This window comes from Nannospalax galili, unplaced genomic scaffold, assembly GCF_000622305.1.
Source record: "Nannospalax galili isolate Female #2095 unplaced genomic scaffold, S.galili_v1.0 scaffold541, whole genome shotgun sequence".
Lineage (NCBI taxonomy): Eukaryota > Metazoa > Chordata > Mammalia > Rodentia > Spalacidae > Nannospalax > Nannospalax galili.
The window spans coordinates 1,252,976-1,272,921 of NW_008345054.1; the positions used below are offsets into that span (position 1 = coordinate 1,252,976).

The window sequence follows — 19,946 nt, forward strand, 5'->3', positions numbered from 1 at the left end:
TATTGCCAGCAAATACTGGAATTCTGTAAATGAAATATATTATCCCCAGACCTCAAAGAACTTAGATTGCACTGGAAAGGGAAACAGGTTGGGGAGCAATGTGGGACAGGAGCACGTCACCACTTTGGGTGTACTTCCTAGGTATCCAGCACTATTCTGCTGATTTCCATAATTCATTCACTAATTCTCATAGGCCTATGAAATATGAACCATTATTGTTATCATTTTCCAGATGAGGAAAATAAGGCATAAAGTTGTTAAAGTGCCCAAGTTCATACAGCTGGTCAGTGGCAGAGCCCAGGTCCAGGCTCATGATCCCTACAGGATACAGCCCCATGGCTCAGGACAGCCACCCTCATACATGTCTAGCCTGGATTTCAATATGAATACATTTAAGGATGACAGAGTAGATGCTGATGCCACATCCAAGTCATAGCCATCAAGTGAAAGTCACTTTGGGGAGAAAGAGAAAGACAGTGTTTTTCTGAAGTGGAGCCTCTATCCTGAGCAGAAACTTCATAGTGGGTAAGAAGGCCATCTAGGGAAAAGGGAGATGTCACAGAGCAGAGCTGGAGAATCTGGGACATGTGGCAGGGAGGGACCTTCCCAACAAAGACAATGGGGATTTCTAAGCCCACTGCTTAAAGGCAGCTAGGACTTGTGTGGATGTCTCCCAGCACACTGGCTGCATGCACATTGCTCAGTGGAAACCTGCTTCAAAGGCAAAAAGGTGGCACTTCACACTGGAGTCAGACTGAAATTCCAGGAGGACAGACGCCACCCAATTCCATCATGCATCATGCACAGTGAGATCCTAAGGAAACAGTGAACCCCCACAAAATGTGTGACTCCTCTAAAACAGACAGGACAGCTGTTTGCCAGAACACAAGGGTCAACCTGTAAGTTTCCTGCTATTTAAACTCCAGACAGACCACAGAGAGTAGCAAACACCCCAGGGGTGCAGACAGACTAGGAAGTGGCCACAAAGGCAGTGTGCATTGTTCCAGATAAACCAAGGCTCTGAGGAGGCTCAGCAAAACCTGGCCCTCAAACACCACCCACAGAAACAGGGAACCTTCTCCTTCCACAAATTTTCACAGCATTTAGAAACAAAATGTTAACATGGTGTGGCCAAATCTTCCAACCATAGGATTTTTGTCACAGGTAGAAAATGATTAACTGTCACAACACTAGTTAGTTAAGAGGCAGAAGCTGTGAAATAGCTCTTTAGGCTGTCGAAATGGGCTCTCCTCTCATCCAGTTCAAATCTTTCTGGGAATTTTCCTCCCCAGTATTCTGAAATAATTTCCCATCAATCCACATCTGAGTAGCATGCTAACTAACCCATGACTCTACTGAAATCCTCAAACCCACCTCTACCACCATGGGACCTGCCACCAAACTACACAGCTAAAAAAGAATCCCTTCTGCTTCCGAGCTGCTGGTGGATAGGAAAGTTCCCTCCACTTCCCTGCAACCTGCTCATCACAGTGGCCTCTGAATTCAAAAAGGAAGACGGTCTCTGCCCTTCTTGTTCCTGAACTTCTTCCTCTTCCCTATCTGGGCACTGGCCAAGGACACTACACTCACACTGTGCTGGCTTTAGCAAGCCCATAACCTAACCCCAGCTTTGCTAGACCCAAGGAGCTCAGGGAAGTTACTACCTGGCATCCGGGCCTCTGGAAAAACAGCTCCTGCTCAAAGTAGGCACCAGAGTCTCTTCCCATGCTGACAAGTTGGTCTATCTTAATGCTATTCATCTCTCACTGTCTAGCCCATGAACATTTACATGGAGAAAGCCCAGGTCAGGGAACATGTTAAAAAGCTCTCTAGGTTTCCTACTGAAAATATTCCTGTTTGCAATATTTGAAATCTGTACATACACATGCTATATTACTAACTTAGCCTCCCTTTTCCTTATCCCAACTTAGGCTCATACAAGAACTTCCCCCATCACCGTCACCATTTTGTGTAGAGTAAGTGCAGATTATTTTGCAACTCAGTTTTCTTGAGAAAACTGTGAGTATAGGTAATATGCCAAAATCGCAGGCGGGGTCCTGAACTGAGATGTTGGCAGGACTTCCTTTTGTGGTCAAGTTATTTCTTTTCTCAAACACATTTTTAAACATGAAGCTTTGGGTTGGTGAACCCTAAAACTCAATTACAAGCCAAATGCAGGGGATCTGGGCTTAGGCTGGGGACATTCTTATTGTGCGACTTTAGACTGACCCTGACCTACTGAATGGCAAGAAGAGGATTCACTCAAACCAAAATCAGTTTGAGGAGACCCACAGGGGACATCTGGGCTGCTTTTTCTGTAAGTCTGGTCTCTCTCTCTCTCTCTCTCTCTCTCTCTCTCTCTCACCCACACACACACACACACACACACACACACACACTCATTCTCCCTCTTGCCCATTCTGCTCCACTCCTGCGCCACACCCGTAGGCCATGATGCTCTGCCTCACGACCAGTGCAGAACACACACACACACACACACACACACACACACACACTGAGAGAGAGAAATATTTAGACATTGAGATCCATAGAGTCCTAAATTTAGCCTTAAGGACCGAGAGACTACTTAAAAATCTATACATTATAAAGCACACTTTTGTTATCATTATTGAATGATTTGGGGCTTAGCCTTTTTCAGACTCCTAGTGAAAAAAGACCCACTTCCCTTATAATTGCAACTCAGTGAGTGAGGATATTCATAGACATAGATTAACACCAGATCATCTGATTATCAAGTACAGCAGGACTAGGAATAGACCTTTATCTTTAGCTGTGACTAGGAATACAGAATGAAGTTCAATAAAGGTGATTCACAGGCCAGGAACTCTGACTCAAGTCAAAGGCCAGCTGCACCCCTCCCCCATGGCCTCAGCCACATGTATGAGGTAGGCGTTAATTAGTGACAAGAGGCCAAATGAGCTTTAATCCCTCTGTGGATGCCATGGAGATACCCAAAGAGTGCTCCTATTTCTTAACATGGAGAGCCAGTGGTACATTCAATGGAGTCATGCAGCACTTAAAGTTCATTTCGATGCTACCTTCTTATAGAACAAAGCATGTTCTTTGTGCCTCAGTTTCATCATCTCTAAAATAGGGCTGGAAGACAAAGAGGAAGACTACTATTTGATAATCAAGTATATTGTTCTAGATGTTGTGCTAAGCATAGGGGAAAGTAACCCTTAATCATAACAAATTGTTTATTTCAGCAAGTGAGCAGACTGGGTGCTCAGCATTTTCCTGAGGCCTACAAGAAATATAGAAAGCAGTGTGCTACTCCTCTCCAACTCTGTTCTAATTACAAGGGTTCAGAATGTGTCTTTGAACAGAAGAAAATGGAGTTTTCTGATTGTGTCAGTTTGATAGTCATAAGCAGTAAGGTAAGGAGGTACATTTTGGCGGAAGCCAGCATTGCATTTGATGTGTTCTTCACTCGGCTAACAGGAGGCTTTCAAGTCGGTTTATCTGCCCCCACATCTCGACCTAATTTAACAAGTTGCCATGGGAGCCCAGAGAAGGTTGATGTAATTTTCTTATCTTTGGAGGAAGAATGTAACTGTGCAAGAGAATGTGAAAATTCATTCGGTTTCTAACTGATTGCCACACTTACAGTGCAGTTAACTAAGATATCATAGGAAAAAGGAACATGGTATTCCTGTGGAGGCTATATGGACAGAAACCTCAGCCCCTACTCCAAAGGCAAGAAGGCACATCCTCTTCCCAGATCAGAGCATCTAAACACACACATTTAATAGAAGCCAAGCAGTCCATGGTGCAAACGTATAGGTGTCCCTACCGCGAAGTCATATATACTCTGCAGCAACTAAAGTTTAGGAGGACAGAAAACAAGAACAGGACCAGAGATGGAAAATAGGTGCGATTCTTATGAACAAAAGTATTACCAACAGTTATACAATGATTTCCACTTTTCAAAGGACTTCTGCAAAAGCTAGACACCCATTTGTATGCACTCTACTGACAACTCAGGTGGGAGGCAGGGCAGGATGGCTGTGTTCTATCCTCTTCTCCATTCCTGGATATGGAATGATAGGAGGTCATGAGGCCACAGGAAACCACCACATAGGACCAGTCTGCAGTACAGGCAGGATCGTTCACCAGACACAGAGCATGTGGGAAAAGTCACCAAAATTTGGGCTGCTCTCACACACCTAACAAATTCCAACCTTCACTCAGCCCACAGCCATAGGAGAGTCTAGTTCAAACCTAAGGGCACAGAATAAATTCCACAAGACAGCCACCTTGCAGGGTTCTATCCACACTCAGTCTCTGCTCATTTGCTGAAATAATCAACGTGTTACAATTGGGGCTTTTTCCCATGTCTAGCACAATGTCTAGCACTCATTTGTTTAATTGATTTAGCTTAACTGCATTTTCACACCCAGCAAGATAAGGATGAATACTTCTACTTCACTAAAAGTAGAAAAAAGGTACAAGGTAAATTTGCCTAAAATCACACAGTGTGTTAGAGCTGGGAGGGAACTCAGAGGACTTCTGTTTTCTGGGCTCTTGTTTTCATTATTTGAGAGTCTTAAAAGCTAAATCCCACTGGGCATAGTGACATACACCTTTAATCCCAGCACATGGGAGGCAGAGGCAGGTGGATCTCTGTGAGTTAAAGGCCAGCTTGGACTACATAGTACTTCCAGGCCAGCTGGAGATACAGGGAGACCCTATCTCAAAAAGACCAAAAACAAAAACAAAAAAGCTAAATCCCTAATTATAAAATTATAAAGAAACAGAAACTAAGTGAGGAGATGCTTTAAAATGTTTCTCAATTCAAATGACTTAGTCTTTGAAATCTCTAGGCAATGATCATTCTCACACCTCTTCCACCCACTGACTGTTTTACTCCCTTATCCCAGGTGGAAATGGAGGAGAGAAGGAGGGAGGAAGGTAGGGAGGCCAAGAACGTATTAAGCAATATCCAGACAAGAGAGCTGTCAATCATTTTAACATTACCCTGGCCTATTCTTTCTCTTCCCTATTAAGCAGCCCTTCTCCCCTCCCCACTTTATCAGGGCATTCAGCTGGAGGGCGTCTAGTCCCAATTCCAGGGTCAGAAACTCTTTTATACCTTAGAGGACTTCCTGTACCTTCACTCATCTCAGATGTCTTTAATGAAAATGGGTAAACTTTCCGATATTCTGCTGTCCAGCTATGAGAAAAGATCCCCTTAAGTGTATGAGCTTCCCACTTTATTAATCACATTCAAAGATCACAGGGATATTTCAGAAAGAATAAAGATCTTCAAGTCTGCCTGCTGGTTCATGACTCTACATACTAGGTCCTTGGTACCACTCCAAAACGTAGATTTATTTCCTGGGCACTGTTCATGAGATCACTACGCTCAGGTATTTGTAGAATGCAATATAAAGGACATATTCTTGATCTTAGAATGCAGAGTAAATTTTCTAAGTATATAAATGTTGTTCTAAAAGATCAGTTGATTTTCCTCAGAAAAATTCCAAAGCTTCCCTGAGCATACTTTTAAGACCAGACAGGTATGTCAACAGAAATACAGAGTCTGCTGTTTGACTTCAGTCACATAGCCTTCACTTGATAACTTGTCCAGATGAAGGGCATTAGAAGAGGGTAAAGGCTAGACCACATCCAAGTAGCAAAGTTTAACCCAGGCTCTACTTACAACACACTTTCTAAGCTTTGAAAACAGTGCAATCTTATAGAAAGGATCTGACACTTAACAGGTTTATTAATCAATGTTCCTTAGATTTTTCTCAGATAAACTCTTCTAAATGTTCCCATGTTAAGCAGCCTATGTGCTGCCACCCATGTGCTCAGTGAACTGCCTTGCTCTGTTAGCAGATTGCTCTATGGAAGCCCATGCTCACTGGACTTCTTCCATTCTCTGGGATCTTTGTTCACTCACTATCAATTAGAGCTTTCACGCCTGGAGGAAAACTATAAAGCCAAGATTTTTTTTTAAGTGTTTTCCTATGCAAGGCCAGGATGGATATGGATAGGGCTTGGAACACTGTTTCCCAATTCAAACAGTGGCCCAGTCATAACTCTACTATAAAACCCTTCAGCATGCAGGTCATTTAGCGCTGCCTGCAAGAAAGTCAGTTTCTCGTTTTGTATTTGGAAACATCTCCCTCAAACAGGCCAGCCAAAGTCCCTCAATGCCAGGCCACCAGTAAACAGGGTTTCCAGGAACTCCCAATCATTAAGACTCCCTTCCCCCCAGATATGGAAGAAATCCAAGATTTAAATTTTCTATCACTCTTAGAAATGAACCCCTGAGATAGATGGCGCTATTAGTTTCCAAAAAAAAAAAAAATCAGTGGATTTCTCAAGCAGAGTGGCTTATAAGACTGGGTATCTTTTGGCAACATCTCCCACTCCTCACAAAAGAAAGTGTGCCCTTGGGTCTCTGGGTACATGGCATTGTGCCTTCCACTGACACAGCCCACAGAAACGTGCAGACAGCCACTTAGACAGCGGCAGGGTGCCTACCTGTGTAGCCAGCCAGGGCAGCAGCAGGAATGACAGGCTTGTCCTTGTTGAGGTCAGCACGGTCACGCACATAGTCCTTGAAGGTGCCCTTGGGCTTGTGGTTAGGCAGGGCAGCAGGATAATCCTCGGAGTCGAAGCTGTCATAGGAGGGAACACGCTGCAGGCTGTTGAAAGACGACTGGCTGCTCCAGGACTGGGTGAGGCGGTCACAACTATCGTAGCTCTCTATGCTCTCAAAAGAGTCCTGTCCCCCGAGTTTACCTGGAGGTAAAGGAGGAGTAGGAAGAGGAAGGGAGGAGGGATTGGGAAAAAACAGCTGTAAAAACCCTCTTATGGAGGACAGATTGCTAATCAGATCTGCAGGAGAAGTGGAGGAAGGGAGAGCCCAGGGGAACGGAAGCCCCAAAGGCCATGAGTCCACACTGGGGAAGGGGTCTGGGCCTGGCCACAATCTCAGCAATGCCACTCTGCTGTCTGGCACAGAGACCTGGAATCAGACACTACCACTGTGTGGGCAGGACAGTATTGGGACCTCAAGAATTCTAAAGCCAGAAATGTAAAAGCTGAAAGTAGCACTTGTCCTGAGATTTCAGGATGCTCCATTAGACTAATGGATTAATGGGGGGGAAAAAAAAAATCAAAGCAACAAAGGTTGAATTCTTTTTCCAACTCTAGCCATTGAGATGATTTCAAAAGGCCCAATTTGGCAAAATATTTTGATCATTTTAAAAAAAGATTCCATTAGACTAAGAGCAGTCATGCCTTCCAAACTGAGTACTGGCTTTTTTGACATTTCCTCCTAAATACTATGCTCTTCCTTTGTGCCCTCTCAAACAGAGAGAGAAGTTATTGGATGCTTCCAAGGAGAGTAAAACAGAAACTAACAGCAACATCTCACTATCATTCTTTTAAGTAGAAAGCCATATTCTTTATGCTTTCCAAGTACAATTTAGTACTGGAAATTCATACTTCTTTGGGAAGTATGGGCAGCAAAAAGTCAGAAGAAGTTGACTAAAGAGTTAAGGTCCACACCAGGGTCAGAAATCCTTTACACTGCCAGTTGCTTAAGGCATTCTTCACTGACCACAAGATCATGAAAGTTCATTAATTTCCCAAGCCAGGTTATAAACAGCTGCTGTGATTGTGCAATCACTCCTGGAGAAATTTCCAACAGCAAAAACGCCATTAAAATAGAGGCTAATAAGGGGCTGGAGAGATGGCTCAGTGGTTAAGAGCACTGACTGCTCTGACCTAGGTTCAATTCCCAGCACCCACATGGCGGCCACCAACCATCCTTAACTCCAGTTTCAGGAGAATCCGAAGCCCTCTTCTGACCTCTGCGGCACTGCATGACACAGGTGCGCACACATATATTCAGACAATACACTTATACACATAAAATAAAAATAATAAGTAAAATATTAAAAAATAGAGGCTAATAAGAAAAATTGGGGTGGAAAATAAATGCACCAAAGATATAAAAAGGCTCTTGGGAATATTTTTATGTTCCACATTCAGCTACTTTGCAGGCAACCTGAGGTAAATCTCAAGAGATGTGATGGCCACCTCGATCTAGCACAACACAAGCCTGAAAAACACGAAGACACAGCAACTTCTTCTGCAGAAATGCCTGCAGATCCATTCTCAATTGCTGAAGGCTGGCTGGTCTACAGATTTCAAATCCTAGAGTAAGCCAGCTTGGTACAACCGCATATCTATTGGTGCATTTCTGGTGCACTCTCTCCTTTGCAACAGTGGGGACTGACTAGGGAAATAAAATTTGAACACAAGCAGGTACCCAAATCAAAGTCAAATACATAGAAAAAAAATACCATTTTCAAAATTTTTAAAAATTATAGTAACTGCAAATCAAAGATGGATATCTGGTACAATGTCACTATTGCAGATATTCTGTACCCCTGCTCCCTCCAATGTTGTTCATGAGAGAAAGGGGGCATCATCCACTTCACCTCATTCCATCCTGCATTCATCCATTCAAAGATGGTGCCCTCAAGGAGGCAAATCAAAGAGCTTGAAGAGCCTTGGCCTCGCCTGCCCAGCCCCTGCATTCCTACTTCTTCATTACTGTTAAAAAGGAAAGCCACATTGAGTATCTCAGGAAAGCAGCTGATACAGAATGCCATAGCTCTTAGCAGAGCAGAGAACTTTCTAGTACCTCACAAAGAGGAGCTTGCTCACACCAACTATGGATGTTAACTGTCATTCAATGTCTCTGTGAGACAAATACGCCAAGAGCTTAAGAAAGAATTTACATTTTCATGAAGGATACCCTACCCACCAAGCCATCAAGATGTAGGTGCTCGCAACACTCAGGTCTCCTGGAATGACTCTCATCTCTATCAGCCATTTTTCTATTCGGAGGGCCAGGAGATCAGTATCTACCAGTAAGAGAGCTAAATTTCCAAAGAGCCTCACTGAGCAAGGGCATTAAACGAGGTGTCACCACTCTGGCAGCCTCTCCAGATGCTATTCAGTTCAGACTGTGGTTGAGAGGAGAAAGCATCTTTCATTTTAGCTCAATTTCATAACCATAGAGTTGGAAGCCTTCCTTTTTTCTCAAAAATAAAAGTTGATTGAATCCACAGTATTAGACACTGGGTTCTGCTACTGGGTTCAACCAGGGAAGTAAGGAAGCTCACCCTCCAGATGAGCACTGACCGGTTTTGTTTTGTTTTTTTTTTGTTTTTTTTTTTTCTGAGAAATGCTTCAGCAAGGTCCTTCCAAAGCTAATTGAGTCCACTGAACAGAAACTATGAACAGTAGATCGGTAGCCCCATAGCAACCTACAGGAAAGACTCTCACAAAGACAGGCCTTAGAGTCCAAATAAGTGGAACACAGAAGCACTTTGTATACTGTATACTATAACACATACCTGAATAGCATGATCAGTAATAGGCAGCTAACAGTAATGCTTTCAGTCTAGACCAATCACATAGCTCAGATTCAATGGCCCTGGGCCATTCATGTTTACAGCACTTCTAACATGAAGAAAGTAGACCTGTACAAAATGGTCTTCCCCGTAAGTCTATGGCCTGACCCTGGTAATGAGTGACAGTGGAGCCAGAGAGAAATACCTTGTGTCCCTAGGTAAGGGTCAGTTTGGGTTTCTATCGATAGGGTTTGGAGAAGTGGTAGGGACCCAAGAACCAAGAAAAGGGGAGGGGGAGAGACACATTTACACAAATGCAAAGCTATCTGCCATTGTAAAACAATATGATTATAAGAGAGCTACTGAAATTTACAACATGGCTGAATCCCAAACCCATAAGTCAGTCTCCTTAAATATACACAGAGACAGCCCCATGAGAAAGAAAATGGTTCTGATGCCTTGACTTGCTTGAGAAGAAATGCACAGATGCATACACTGTGTGTATGTATTTAAATAGACACGCACCCAAAAATAAAAGTCAGCCAGAAAGGGGAAGGTAGACCTGGTCCCACCCATTCCCCTTGGTATGAAACACAAACACCCTAGGGCCCTACGAAGGGCGATTCGGGGTTCTGATTTTGCAGGGACTTTCCCTGTGCAAGGCCTGTTGGCTATCCCAAGGCTCGCTGGGAGAAAGAATAAGCCTAAATACTTAAGTGTATGAACCAAGTAATTGTCCCAAGTAAAGGTACTTCTGCCTCTCCTCCATGAGCCTCAGAACAGGTATCACCGAGAGTCACTCACTGAGCAGAAATCACTAATCCCCTCTTCCTATTTATAATCCTTTTCCATCTACACACCAGAAAGGTCAGCATTTTTAGCTTTTCAGAAACTAGCCTGCTCTTCCTGGATGAACAACCCCTCCTTACAACAGACGGCACTTTTTCTCAGGAACAAAACAATCTGAACACACTACTAGGCGGACGATGCCTCTGAGTGTTTATGTCCTGATCTTAAACATTGGGTGTATTTTACTTCTGTCACCATGTCAGCCAGATCTATTTTGAAACACTGACTTCACTGCCAGCAAATGTTTTATCATTATTATAATATCCATGTCAACAAGAGTACCTTCTTTTGGAAGCCTCTGGCTACCTCTTTCCCTGGTCCCCTAGCTAAATACACACTTTTACCACACTGTTGATGACTGGTTCCAAATAAATCATTGGTTAACCAGCTTGTATCTTCCAAACCAAAGAAGTTTCAAGCAGCTAAGGTCCCAGGCTGAGTAGCAAGGGTCACCCCAGGTACCAAAGCACGTCCTAGAGTGTGACCCAGGAGTACTCTCGGAGGAACAGCAGGGAACATGCTGAATTTCAGGAGATCTGTGTTTTCAAGTAAAATTCTCTCAAAGAAAACACAGTGTACCTTTCAAAAATTCTACTAGAGGTATTACGTGGGCAAACCACTTTATTCAGATAACACACTTGATTATTCCACCAGGACCTCAAGAGCTTTGCCTTCATGGTAGATGTGGGTGAGTATCCATGATAGAAGGGCCTTGATGTCTATATACACTCAGGATGGGAAGGCTGAAACTAAAGAACTTATAGGAGTATTATATGAGAAAAATGGGACCTGAAAAACTCAAAGTGAGGTATTTCTTATAAACTCAAGAAATCTGAGAGATTTGACCTACCACGACTGGTCCTCCCCATGCACATGTTGTCTGGAGTTAAAACTTCTTGCTTGATGGCAAAGTAGTCTGTCTGCAAGGTGTCTGTCTGGAGAGGGTCCCGGAGAATGACAGAGGGGTAGTCGTTCTCGTACTTGAGGGACAAGAGCTCCTCTGAGCTGATGGGATGGAGTGTCTGATAGGACTCCGTGATGAAGCTGGGTTCTGAGAACTCAGAGGGAGGAACACACTGAGCATGCTCGATACCATAGCCTGGAAAAGAGAATGTTTGCAATTGGAGAAAGGAGAAATTGGTGGCTACAAGAAACAATTTTCACTACCATCTATCACAGCCCCACCCTGTGGAATGAGCTGACTGCCTTAAAGGGTAAAAAGAAAGTCAGAAGGGCTTGGGTTTAACTTTGATCCACAACTTACTAACTGTAGCCCTTCATAAGATAACTTTCTTTTTCTCTGGCTTAACTTCCCCGTTTGTAAAATTGAGATGATTCTTCAGAGCATTGTGATGAGCCAGTGAGAGTGTACAGGAGTGAATGTAACTGTTGCTACTGAAATAAAAACATTAATACATAAAAAGATAAAAATGACATCAAACCTTTCGAGGGGAGTATAAGACTCCCTCAGAAAGCAGGGCCATCAGAAGACCCCTAAACCATTCTTCTCCTTCAGCCACCCCTACAGTACGGGAAGGCATCTTACACCAGAAAAAAAGAGATGTCTTTATTTTCTGTAATGGAATATGATGCTGCATGGACCACTCTTACGGAAGGATTACAGAGGAAATGATGTCATTGCTAATAGTAGTACAAAAGGAAAGCACATGGACCAAAATCAAATCCCTAACCCAGCTTCTCAGGCCACTATCACACACAATCAAATAAGATCAAAAGTTTGGTCAAGCTGCATTCTTCCCTGAGACTTTCACATGACTTCCCGGTTGTAGGAGCTTGCAGACTGTTAAGCGTGTACACAAGATGAACCCTTGTGCTTTGTGAAAAGTCACAAAATAACAAAAAATAGAATGTAGTTAGCTCCCCACCAGAAGGAGTCAAGAGATGGAAGAAGAAGCTGGCACTTACTGATGAAGTAATCCGAGGTATAACGGGATTCTGGATAGGTAGGGTTGACTCCATTAACTTGATATGGTTTCACATCCTCTGTAACAGACACAGTAACGAATGAAATAAAGACAACATGCAGGAACAATTGGCTTACAAGGATCTTGGATGCAAGGACCACAGTGATCTCAACCTTTTTTCTACGAACTCTGCAAGCCCATTAACTGAGTTAAGTCTGACTGACTGGGGCCATGTCTCAGGATGAGATCATAAAAGTATGGCTACATTTATTATTTCAGTAGCTGTGAAATGGGATTTAATATCTTGGAAGGAGACTCAGTGAGTAATCGTGAAGGATTGGGAAAACAGACCTCATTCATGATATATTTGTGACATTAGTTTGCTAGTCTACTTTAGAGATGCTAACAGAAGGCTTGAGTCTGAAGACATCTCAGGATCACTGCAATCAGCACCCAACACTCAAACTGATCAATTAAAGCATATTTCAGAAACACATTCCAGTCTTTAGGCAGGGAGGTCTTTATAGCCTCCACATTTAACAGGTCTCTAGCTTTAGTCTGTGTTTTTCCTATTCTCAGAATTCAAGTTCAGGCCCAGACAAGGGTAAGGTGACGCCACTCAGCGAACTGAGGACTTATGTAAAGAAAATGAGCACCATATCCAAACTGCCGCTGAGACACCAGTACCATAGAAACCAGAAAGGCAAAGAGAGAAAAGGTAGGAAAGGGCAAAACTCCTCTCTAGCAAGCCGTGGTGGGCACAGGGTCCTCTGGTAGCCCTGAAATCAAATATGGTCACCACTGACTGTTTATGGAGCCTGGCTGTATTTCACTGTAAGAATCAGATATAAAGGAAGCCTGTTGATTTGGGGTTTTCCTCAGGTATCTGATAGCCTGCTGAGAGTAAAGGCTGATGGGAAAACAAGTTTATGCCTGTGCTTAAAAAAAAAAAAAAAAAAAAAAAAAAAAAAAAAAAAAAAAAAAAAAACAGTTCACAGCTGAGATAAAGTGATTAAACTTTGCTTGAGCAGTTTCTCAGATTGAAACATCCCCTGCACCTTTGGCCTTCAACTCCACCCCAAACAGCTATGTTCTCTGGGTTCTGTGCTGCTCGGGTTTAATTACAGAATGGAACCAAGGTTGTCCTAAATACAAACATCTCACTCATCTCTTCAAATACGTGAATCTGAAGAAAGACTGGTGTTTGGGTTTTTTTGTTTTGTTTTTGTTTTTGTTTTTTTTACCTCTTGCAATAGGACACTGGCTTGGCTGACAGGACATACTCAATTATGCCCTAACTCACTTCAATTCACTGACATTACTCCATTGCATAAATGTAGTTCAATCCTGTCTTATAGCCAGAAGTTCCTTATGAATCCACAGTATCACAGAAAGAACATAGAATGGAAAGCTAAACTTAAAGAGATAAAAAACAGAGTTAAATGCAAAAATATTTCAAAGCTGAGTAAAGTTTAAGGAGGTGCACACTAACTGAGGCGATCTCCTAACCTAAGGCTTATTTCACAAAGACAATAGGAACCTTGCCCTTCCTATCTCACTCACAGGCTTAGTTTGATAATCCAAAGAGAAAATGTATTTTACAGCACTTCGAAAACAAGGAGACATATATACTATGATCAGTGGTGGGCTGAGACTCCCCTAAGTTCCTGGTAACTTCCCCCTGAGAAATCATTCAATTTCAGAGAAATGCCATATTAGCAGAATATGTTTGGTTTCATGGTCTGGTGCAGGCTGCTTTTGGGTTCAGAACCAGCAGTTAAACCAGCTCTGCAAGGAGCCTACCATGTCTTTTCCTCTTATAAACAGGTCACTCATATCAACACCTAGGGGCCGGCACAGGTGCTGTTTCACAAAGAATGTGTCAGTGCTCTGGGAAAAACTAAAGCTGTTTCCCAGTCCTGAGCAGCCACAGGAAGTCACCTAGTTCTTGACTGTGTTCATTCAGCATTTTCAACAAGAAGGCGAAGAAGAGGAACACAGATCACACTTCTGAGCCCAGAGGAATGGAACCTGGGTCTCTCTTCAGCATTGCAGAGCAGGACATATTCTTCAACAAAGAAAGGTATTATATGAAATACAAGTGCTAATCCTGAGCTCTGTGCCCTGCCCCCAGAGGCTGTGCCTAGGGCTGGGGCCGGTGACCACAAGGAAAGGGTGGGCCTGGGTTAGAGAGGGCAGCGGGTTTCTAGGCTTACAGTCAGCTGTAGGGCACTGCTGACTGCTGGTAACTGCAATTTATTTTAAGAAGAAATTCAGAAAAATAAGCGCAGAAACACCCAAGTTTGCCGCCTGCTGCTGTTTCTATACTCAGCCAGAGCTGTGGGACATGAGTCACTTAGAAGAGGCCAGTAGAGGAGGCCATGTCATGACAAGGTTGCAACATCATGTCCTGACATAACCCCAGCTTCAGCTCCAGATGTAAAAGGTATTCTACACTACTACAACTCCAGTTAGTGGAGTTCAGAAGTGGGCAGAGAAGCCTGTCTTGTTACTAAGCTCAGAAAAGCTGTGCTTTCCTGCGGCCAGATATTATACACCATAGATCAAGGGGCATGTATTAAGACTGCCAGGCAAAGACCAAAACAAAACAAATCCAAAACGAAACAAAAAACTGGCCAGGGTTTGGCTGTGGGTACTGTTTTTTCAAATAGTGTATGGGTCTAAGAAAACAACTTGAATCATAATTTTGCATATCAAGAGGCTAAGGAAGTACAATCTTTCTAAAAATTAAAATATGAACTCTTAATTCACAGAGGAAAAAGAAACTAGCATCTGCCAAACTCGTGTTATACACCAGGCTCTGTACCAGACACACCCCCATAGACCATTCACGCCACGACTGAACACCCACAGACAACAGCATGGGCATCCTACTGCTGGGCATCTCTCATTTACTCTTACAGCAACACCACACAACCCCACCTCCCTGTTAACACACATTTACCTTTCTGCAGGATCTCTAGATGTTCCCACAAGATGTCTCCAACAAAGTCTGGAGCCAGCTCAAGGAAGCAGTCTTTACCCAGGGCACACAGTGCTGCTCCATTCATACAGAACTTCTGGAAGTCCACACCTTTCAGGCTGAACTCATTTACAGCCCACATCACCCAATCCCGAACATGAGTTTCCGTCCACTGCCGGGGGTCTGAGGAGAAACCAAACAAGGATGCAGGAGGTCAGGCTCGGGAGAAGTCACTGAAGGGACTGAATGCAGCTGAGGATGCTAGCCACTCACAGACCCAGGGAGCAGCATCCTGTGATGACAATTCCTCCAGTTCCTCCATATCCCCCTCCCTACCCTCAGCTCCCCACTCACTTATTTTGCCAGATCTGAGGAACAGTGGTCAGCTGATAAGTAATTCCCTGCCTTCTACTCAGGTGAAGATTTCCATGGATCTTCTCTCTCACCCTAATTTCCATTACATTTTGTTAAAAGCCCCAAATAAGAGAATATGGCTTCTTTAAGAGCAATACTAACAATGCAAAGTGTTTTCCACAAATTGCACATGCCTGTCTGCTCTCAACCCTTCAATACACTTGAGATTATGATACTCAATTATTTTTATCTTAGCCACTTAGACTTTGTAATAATCACAGCAATTAGTAAGTCATTCGAGTGACATCATTAGGGACTGTATTAGACCAGATGCCCTGCAAAGTCTGCACATGCCATAGGCCTTGTTTTAAGTAGTATTGTAGTACAGATGGCAGATAAGCTTTGTGCATGACCTAAAGTTTGATAGAGTTATACATGCCAATGACACTATAAGAACTTAGATGATACCAGGTTACAGTGCCCACATCACTAATGCTTTAATCCAAAGGACAACTTCATGAGATGCTAGAACACCCAAGGGCTCAGAAGCTACTTTTACTCTACCTTCTGTTCCAAAAGATGCTTGGCACTGCTGTCCATCCAGGTTTGTGGTAAAGTTGTAAACATGGGAAAAAGTGTATAGATACATTCACAACATCTAATTAAAGCTTGGGTCTAGATAGAACACGTCTGATCTACAGACAGCCTTCCTTTATCTTTCCCCATAGAAAAGCTGCCTTTTTGCACTTGACTGTCCATGGAATGTTCCTAGGTGACGCTGATGTGTTCTGGGCTCACTTTGCCTTTTTGACAACTCCAGACCCCTTCCATTCCTCAGTAAACCCTTTCAGATAAGGATACCCAAAGCACAAACACAATTTTCCAAAGTACATGGAAGAGAAAAAAGAGTAATCAGTAAATACAAAGCAACACAGCCCCCTGGGTTCATCTGCAGTGGCTCGAAGTGACTTTAAACAAAGTTTCCCAAGCTTGTCTACAAGTTGGAATCATCTGAGGAATTTACAAAATATCCTGGAATTCTCAGAAATCCAGTGGATATTCACACATACAGAATCATACAGAATCACGCAGCAGTTCCTTGGTCGGGAACCACTGCCCGGAGACCCAGATGGCACTGACAAGCCTGGGAGAGGGTGGCACTGCAGCACCCGTGTCTATACTCTTTTCTAACAGACATCTCCAACAGCCTGTCACTGATGATTCCAGCGTGGTTTGTCTAAGCCAGTCTCACTACAGGAGAGCAAAGGAGCCTTCCCTGAGAATCTAGCCTCAGTGTCTCTTGTTCCCACTATAAAAGTATACCTTTTGGGATTCCCAGTCGCTGCTGTTCTTTTGTGAAACCACTGAAAGTAGCCTTCAATGCTTGGGACATCATTTCTTTGCTGCTTGGAGTTAACAATGGGACATCCGCACATTCCATATCTGTGACAACAAAAAAAAACAGTGTATGTATGAGAAGCAAAAATTACACAGGTAATTAACCACTCACAAAACATGAGAGGGTATGAATGAACGAAAGAAAGAAAGCTGAGAGAGAACATGCTAACACTGACAATATGCTTAGACTCCTCTGGGATAAAAAAAAATCCTAAGCCTTGCTTCCGTGTTTCTGCATCGCGATGAACAAAATAAGCTTATTCTATCTGCATCTCTCTACTATCCACAGTCCCCACTTATCCTTAGTCACTGAAACCATTTGTGCTACCACATATTTTCAGATACCTATAAAAAGAAGGAACAACATTATTCATTCAACCAAGAATTACTTGGTGCTTGTTATACACATGGAATGCATAGAAACAGCAGTAAATACGACAGAAATAGTCCACAGATTTCTGATCCTTGCAGTGGATTCAGTCATTTAAAATGTCTACGGACACAAAGGTTCAGATACAATGCCATTAAGGGTTTCAAAGGAGAAGCTGTATGTTGGCATAGGAACAGGAACCGCTACAAGTCCAGGAGAACCAAGAGAGACCTGCCTCAGAAAGACAGATACTTGACTTGAGCTCTGAGGGACACTTAGAAATTAAGGAAGAAAAGACTACCCTAGCTTAGTGGTTCTCAGAGTGTGGGTCCCATGCAGGTACATCAGCATCACCTGGAAATGATCAAATACAAATTCTCAGTCTCACTTCAGACATACTGGACCAGAGTCCAGAAGTCTCCTTTCAACACAAAATCCCATGGCAATCACTAAACTTAAGGGATCACAGTCCTAAGGCACAAAAAAGCATAAATAAAGGTCATGAGATTGGGGGGGGTATGTTACTACCAAGAAGATGAATGCAGAGGTTCTTCACTTCCTTGGTTAGATACACAATGATTTTTTAAGGCTATTATAAATGAGATTTCTTCCCCCTGATTTCCTCCTCAGTGTGTTTATCATTGACATATAAAAAAGCTACTGATTTTTGCATGTTAATTTTGGATCCTGCCACTTTGCTGAAAATGTTCATTAGTTCTAGTTTTCTGGTGGAATCTTTAGGGTCTCGTATGTATAGTATCATATCACCTGCAAACAGGGATACTCTGGCTTCTTTTCTTGGTTGTATCCCTTTTCTTTTTCTTATCTTATTGTTCTAGCTATGACTTCAAGCACTGTACTGAATAGAAGCAAGGACTAAGGATGCCCTGTCACCCCACAGCCGGGGTGCGTGATATGGAAATATAAAGCTGGAATGGTTCCAACTTCTTCCCTGTTGGCCAGCTTCCACAGTCCTCAAGGTGCTGTGCAGGCTGCTGGGGGAGAAAAGGCATCAACCATCTTACCTAGCTGTGAATCCTACAAATTACAGGGGTTCAATTGCCAGGCAAGGTGTGCCCACCTGAGCAACAGAAGCACTATTGTTATGGGGTAACCAACCACTCTTTGCTAGGATTTGTGGCCCATTCCACAAGATGGAATCCATGGCCCCTGCTGTAAATCTAATCAAAACCGTGGGGGAGGGAAGGTCCGAGGCCCTAGGGAGGAAAAGAATAGTGTTGTTTATCTAACTGACACAGCATCAAATGGTTTATATCCATAGGTAAAGGCTACTCCCAGCCTTAATCAGAGAAGCTTCTCTTTCCAGTGAATAGTGATGAATGCTGAGACTTAGCACTGCACATGGTGCTGAGAATAAGTGACGCGGTACTCAACCCTAAACAAGACAATTGCACCATTCCCTCTAAGGCCCAGGGAACAATGCATGAGAGAGGGCAGAAAGAACACAAGGACTAGAAGACAGGCAGGAGTATTGCAAAATGTCATCTTCGTGCAAGACACAGTCATTATAATCACAAACTCACAGCTGCTGCAGATACCGACACTGGGACTACAGAAGAAATGGGCCCGTCAACAGTCAGGCATGGATGGAGGAGGGGGCTCAGAAGGCCTACCCCTCATGGCTGAACTATTTACTACCAATAGATTCAGGGACCTGGGGAGGTAGTCACTGCCTTTAGTTGTGTACCCAGTGGTGACCCCATTGGCCTCAAATGGATAGCTCCAAACCAATGGTCACGCACATGGCCCTGGTTAAGCTAAATGAGTCACAAAACAAAAAAAAAGTCATGAATCTAGGAAAAGGATTGGGGGTGGGTGACAGGGCAATAAGAAAGGGTAGGGAGAGAACAATCAAAATGTATAAAATTTTCAAGGAACAATTGTTTTTAATGTAGAAAAAATAAATTAAAACATACAACATGTAAAAACAAGAAAAGATGCATGCTGCCGAATCAGAGTGACGAAGGAGGGTAAGCAGGGAGCCCCCAAAGGAATTGGGCAGATCATCCTAAGGAAAATAGAAAGTCGCTCAGAGTTCATCAGAGGAATGGCCTCATCACACTGTACCTCAGGAAGAGAGCCTCGGCTGTTCTATAAAGAGCAGTTGAAGAGGTGCACATGAGTGGATGTGAGAGGACGTGTAAGACACTGGTAGTATTCCTTCTGCTGAGAGACGATGGTGGTGGCTTTAACTAGGAAAGCCCCAATACTGGTAAGATGATTGGCAAGCTAGAAATGCATACAGGAAGCCGCATCCATAACACCTGATATATTTGTGTAGGTGGGAAAGGACAGTGAGGTATCAAATCCTGCAGGTTTGCCAATATCATCATTTGCCAAACCCCACATAGCCTTATCCTCCCACACTCACAGGCCCTGTTCCCCAATGGGTACATAAACAAGGCCAAAATCAAGCATCTTCTGAACTCATCTCGGGTTCGATTTCTCTCCAGAACTAATCCCTCCTAGCATTTCTGTGGCCTACTGCAATGACTACCTTCACTACAGTGATTTTTAGACGCCTGAATTACTAGTGTATCACATGCTGAAACTGACATGTGATGGCTGACTTCCAGGCAAGGATGCAACAGAAACTTCTGAGCTAGTCATTTCTAAACCTTGGCTATACACACACACACACA

The 19,946-nt window shown here is 43.3% G+C and overlaps 1 protein-coding gene across 2 annotated transcripts in view; it reads right to left on the reverse strand.

Annotated features, from left to right (window-relative positions):
* Ets1 (ETS proto-oncogene 1, transcription factor) overlaps positions 1–19,946 on the reverse strand; it is a 126,633-nt gene that overhangs the window by 13,146 nt on the left and 93,541 nt on the right. For both annotated transcript variants that reach the window (XM_008841361.2, XM_008841362.3), the window contains 5 exons: positions 16,839–16,958; positions 15,144–15,344; positions 12,180–12,257; positions 11,104–11,352; positions 6,514–6,774 (listed from right to left, as the gene is read on the reverse strand). In XM_008841361.2, coding sequence (XP_008839583.1) covers positions 6,514–6,774; positions 11,104–11,352; positions 12,180–12,257; positions 15,144–15,344; positions 16,839–16,958 — 909 coding nt within the window. The remainder of the gene's footprint in view (positions 1–6,513; positions 6,775–11,103; positions 11,353–12,179; positions 12,258–15,143; positions 15,345–16,838; positions 16,959–19,946) is intronic.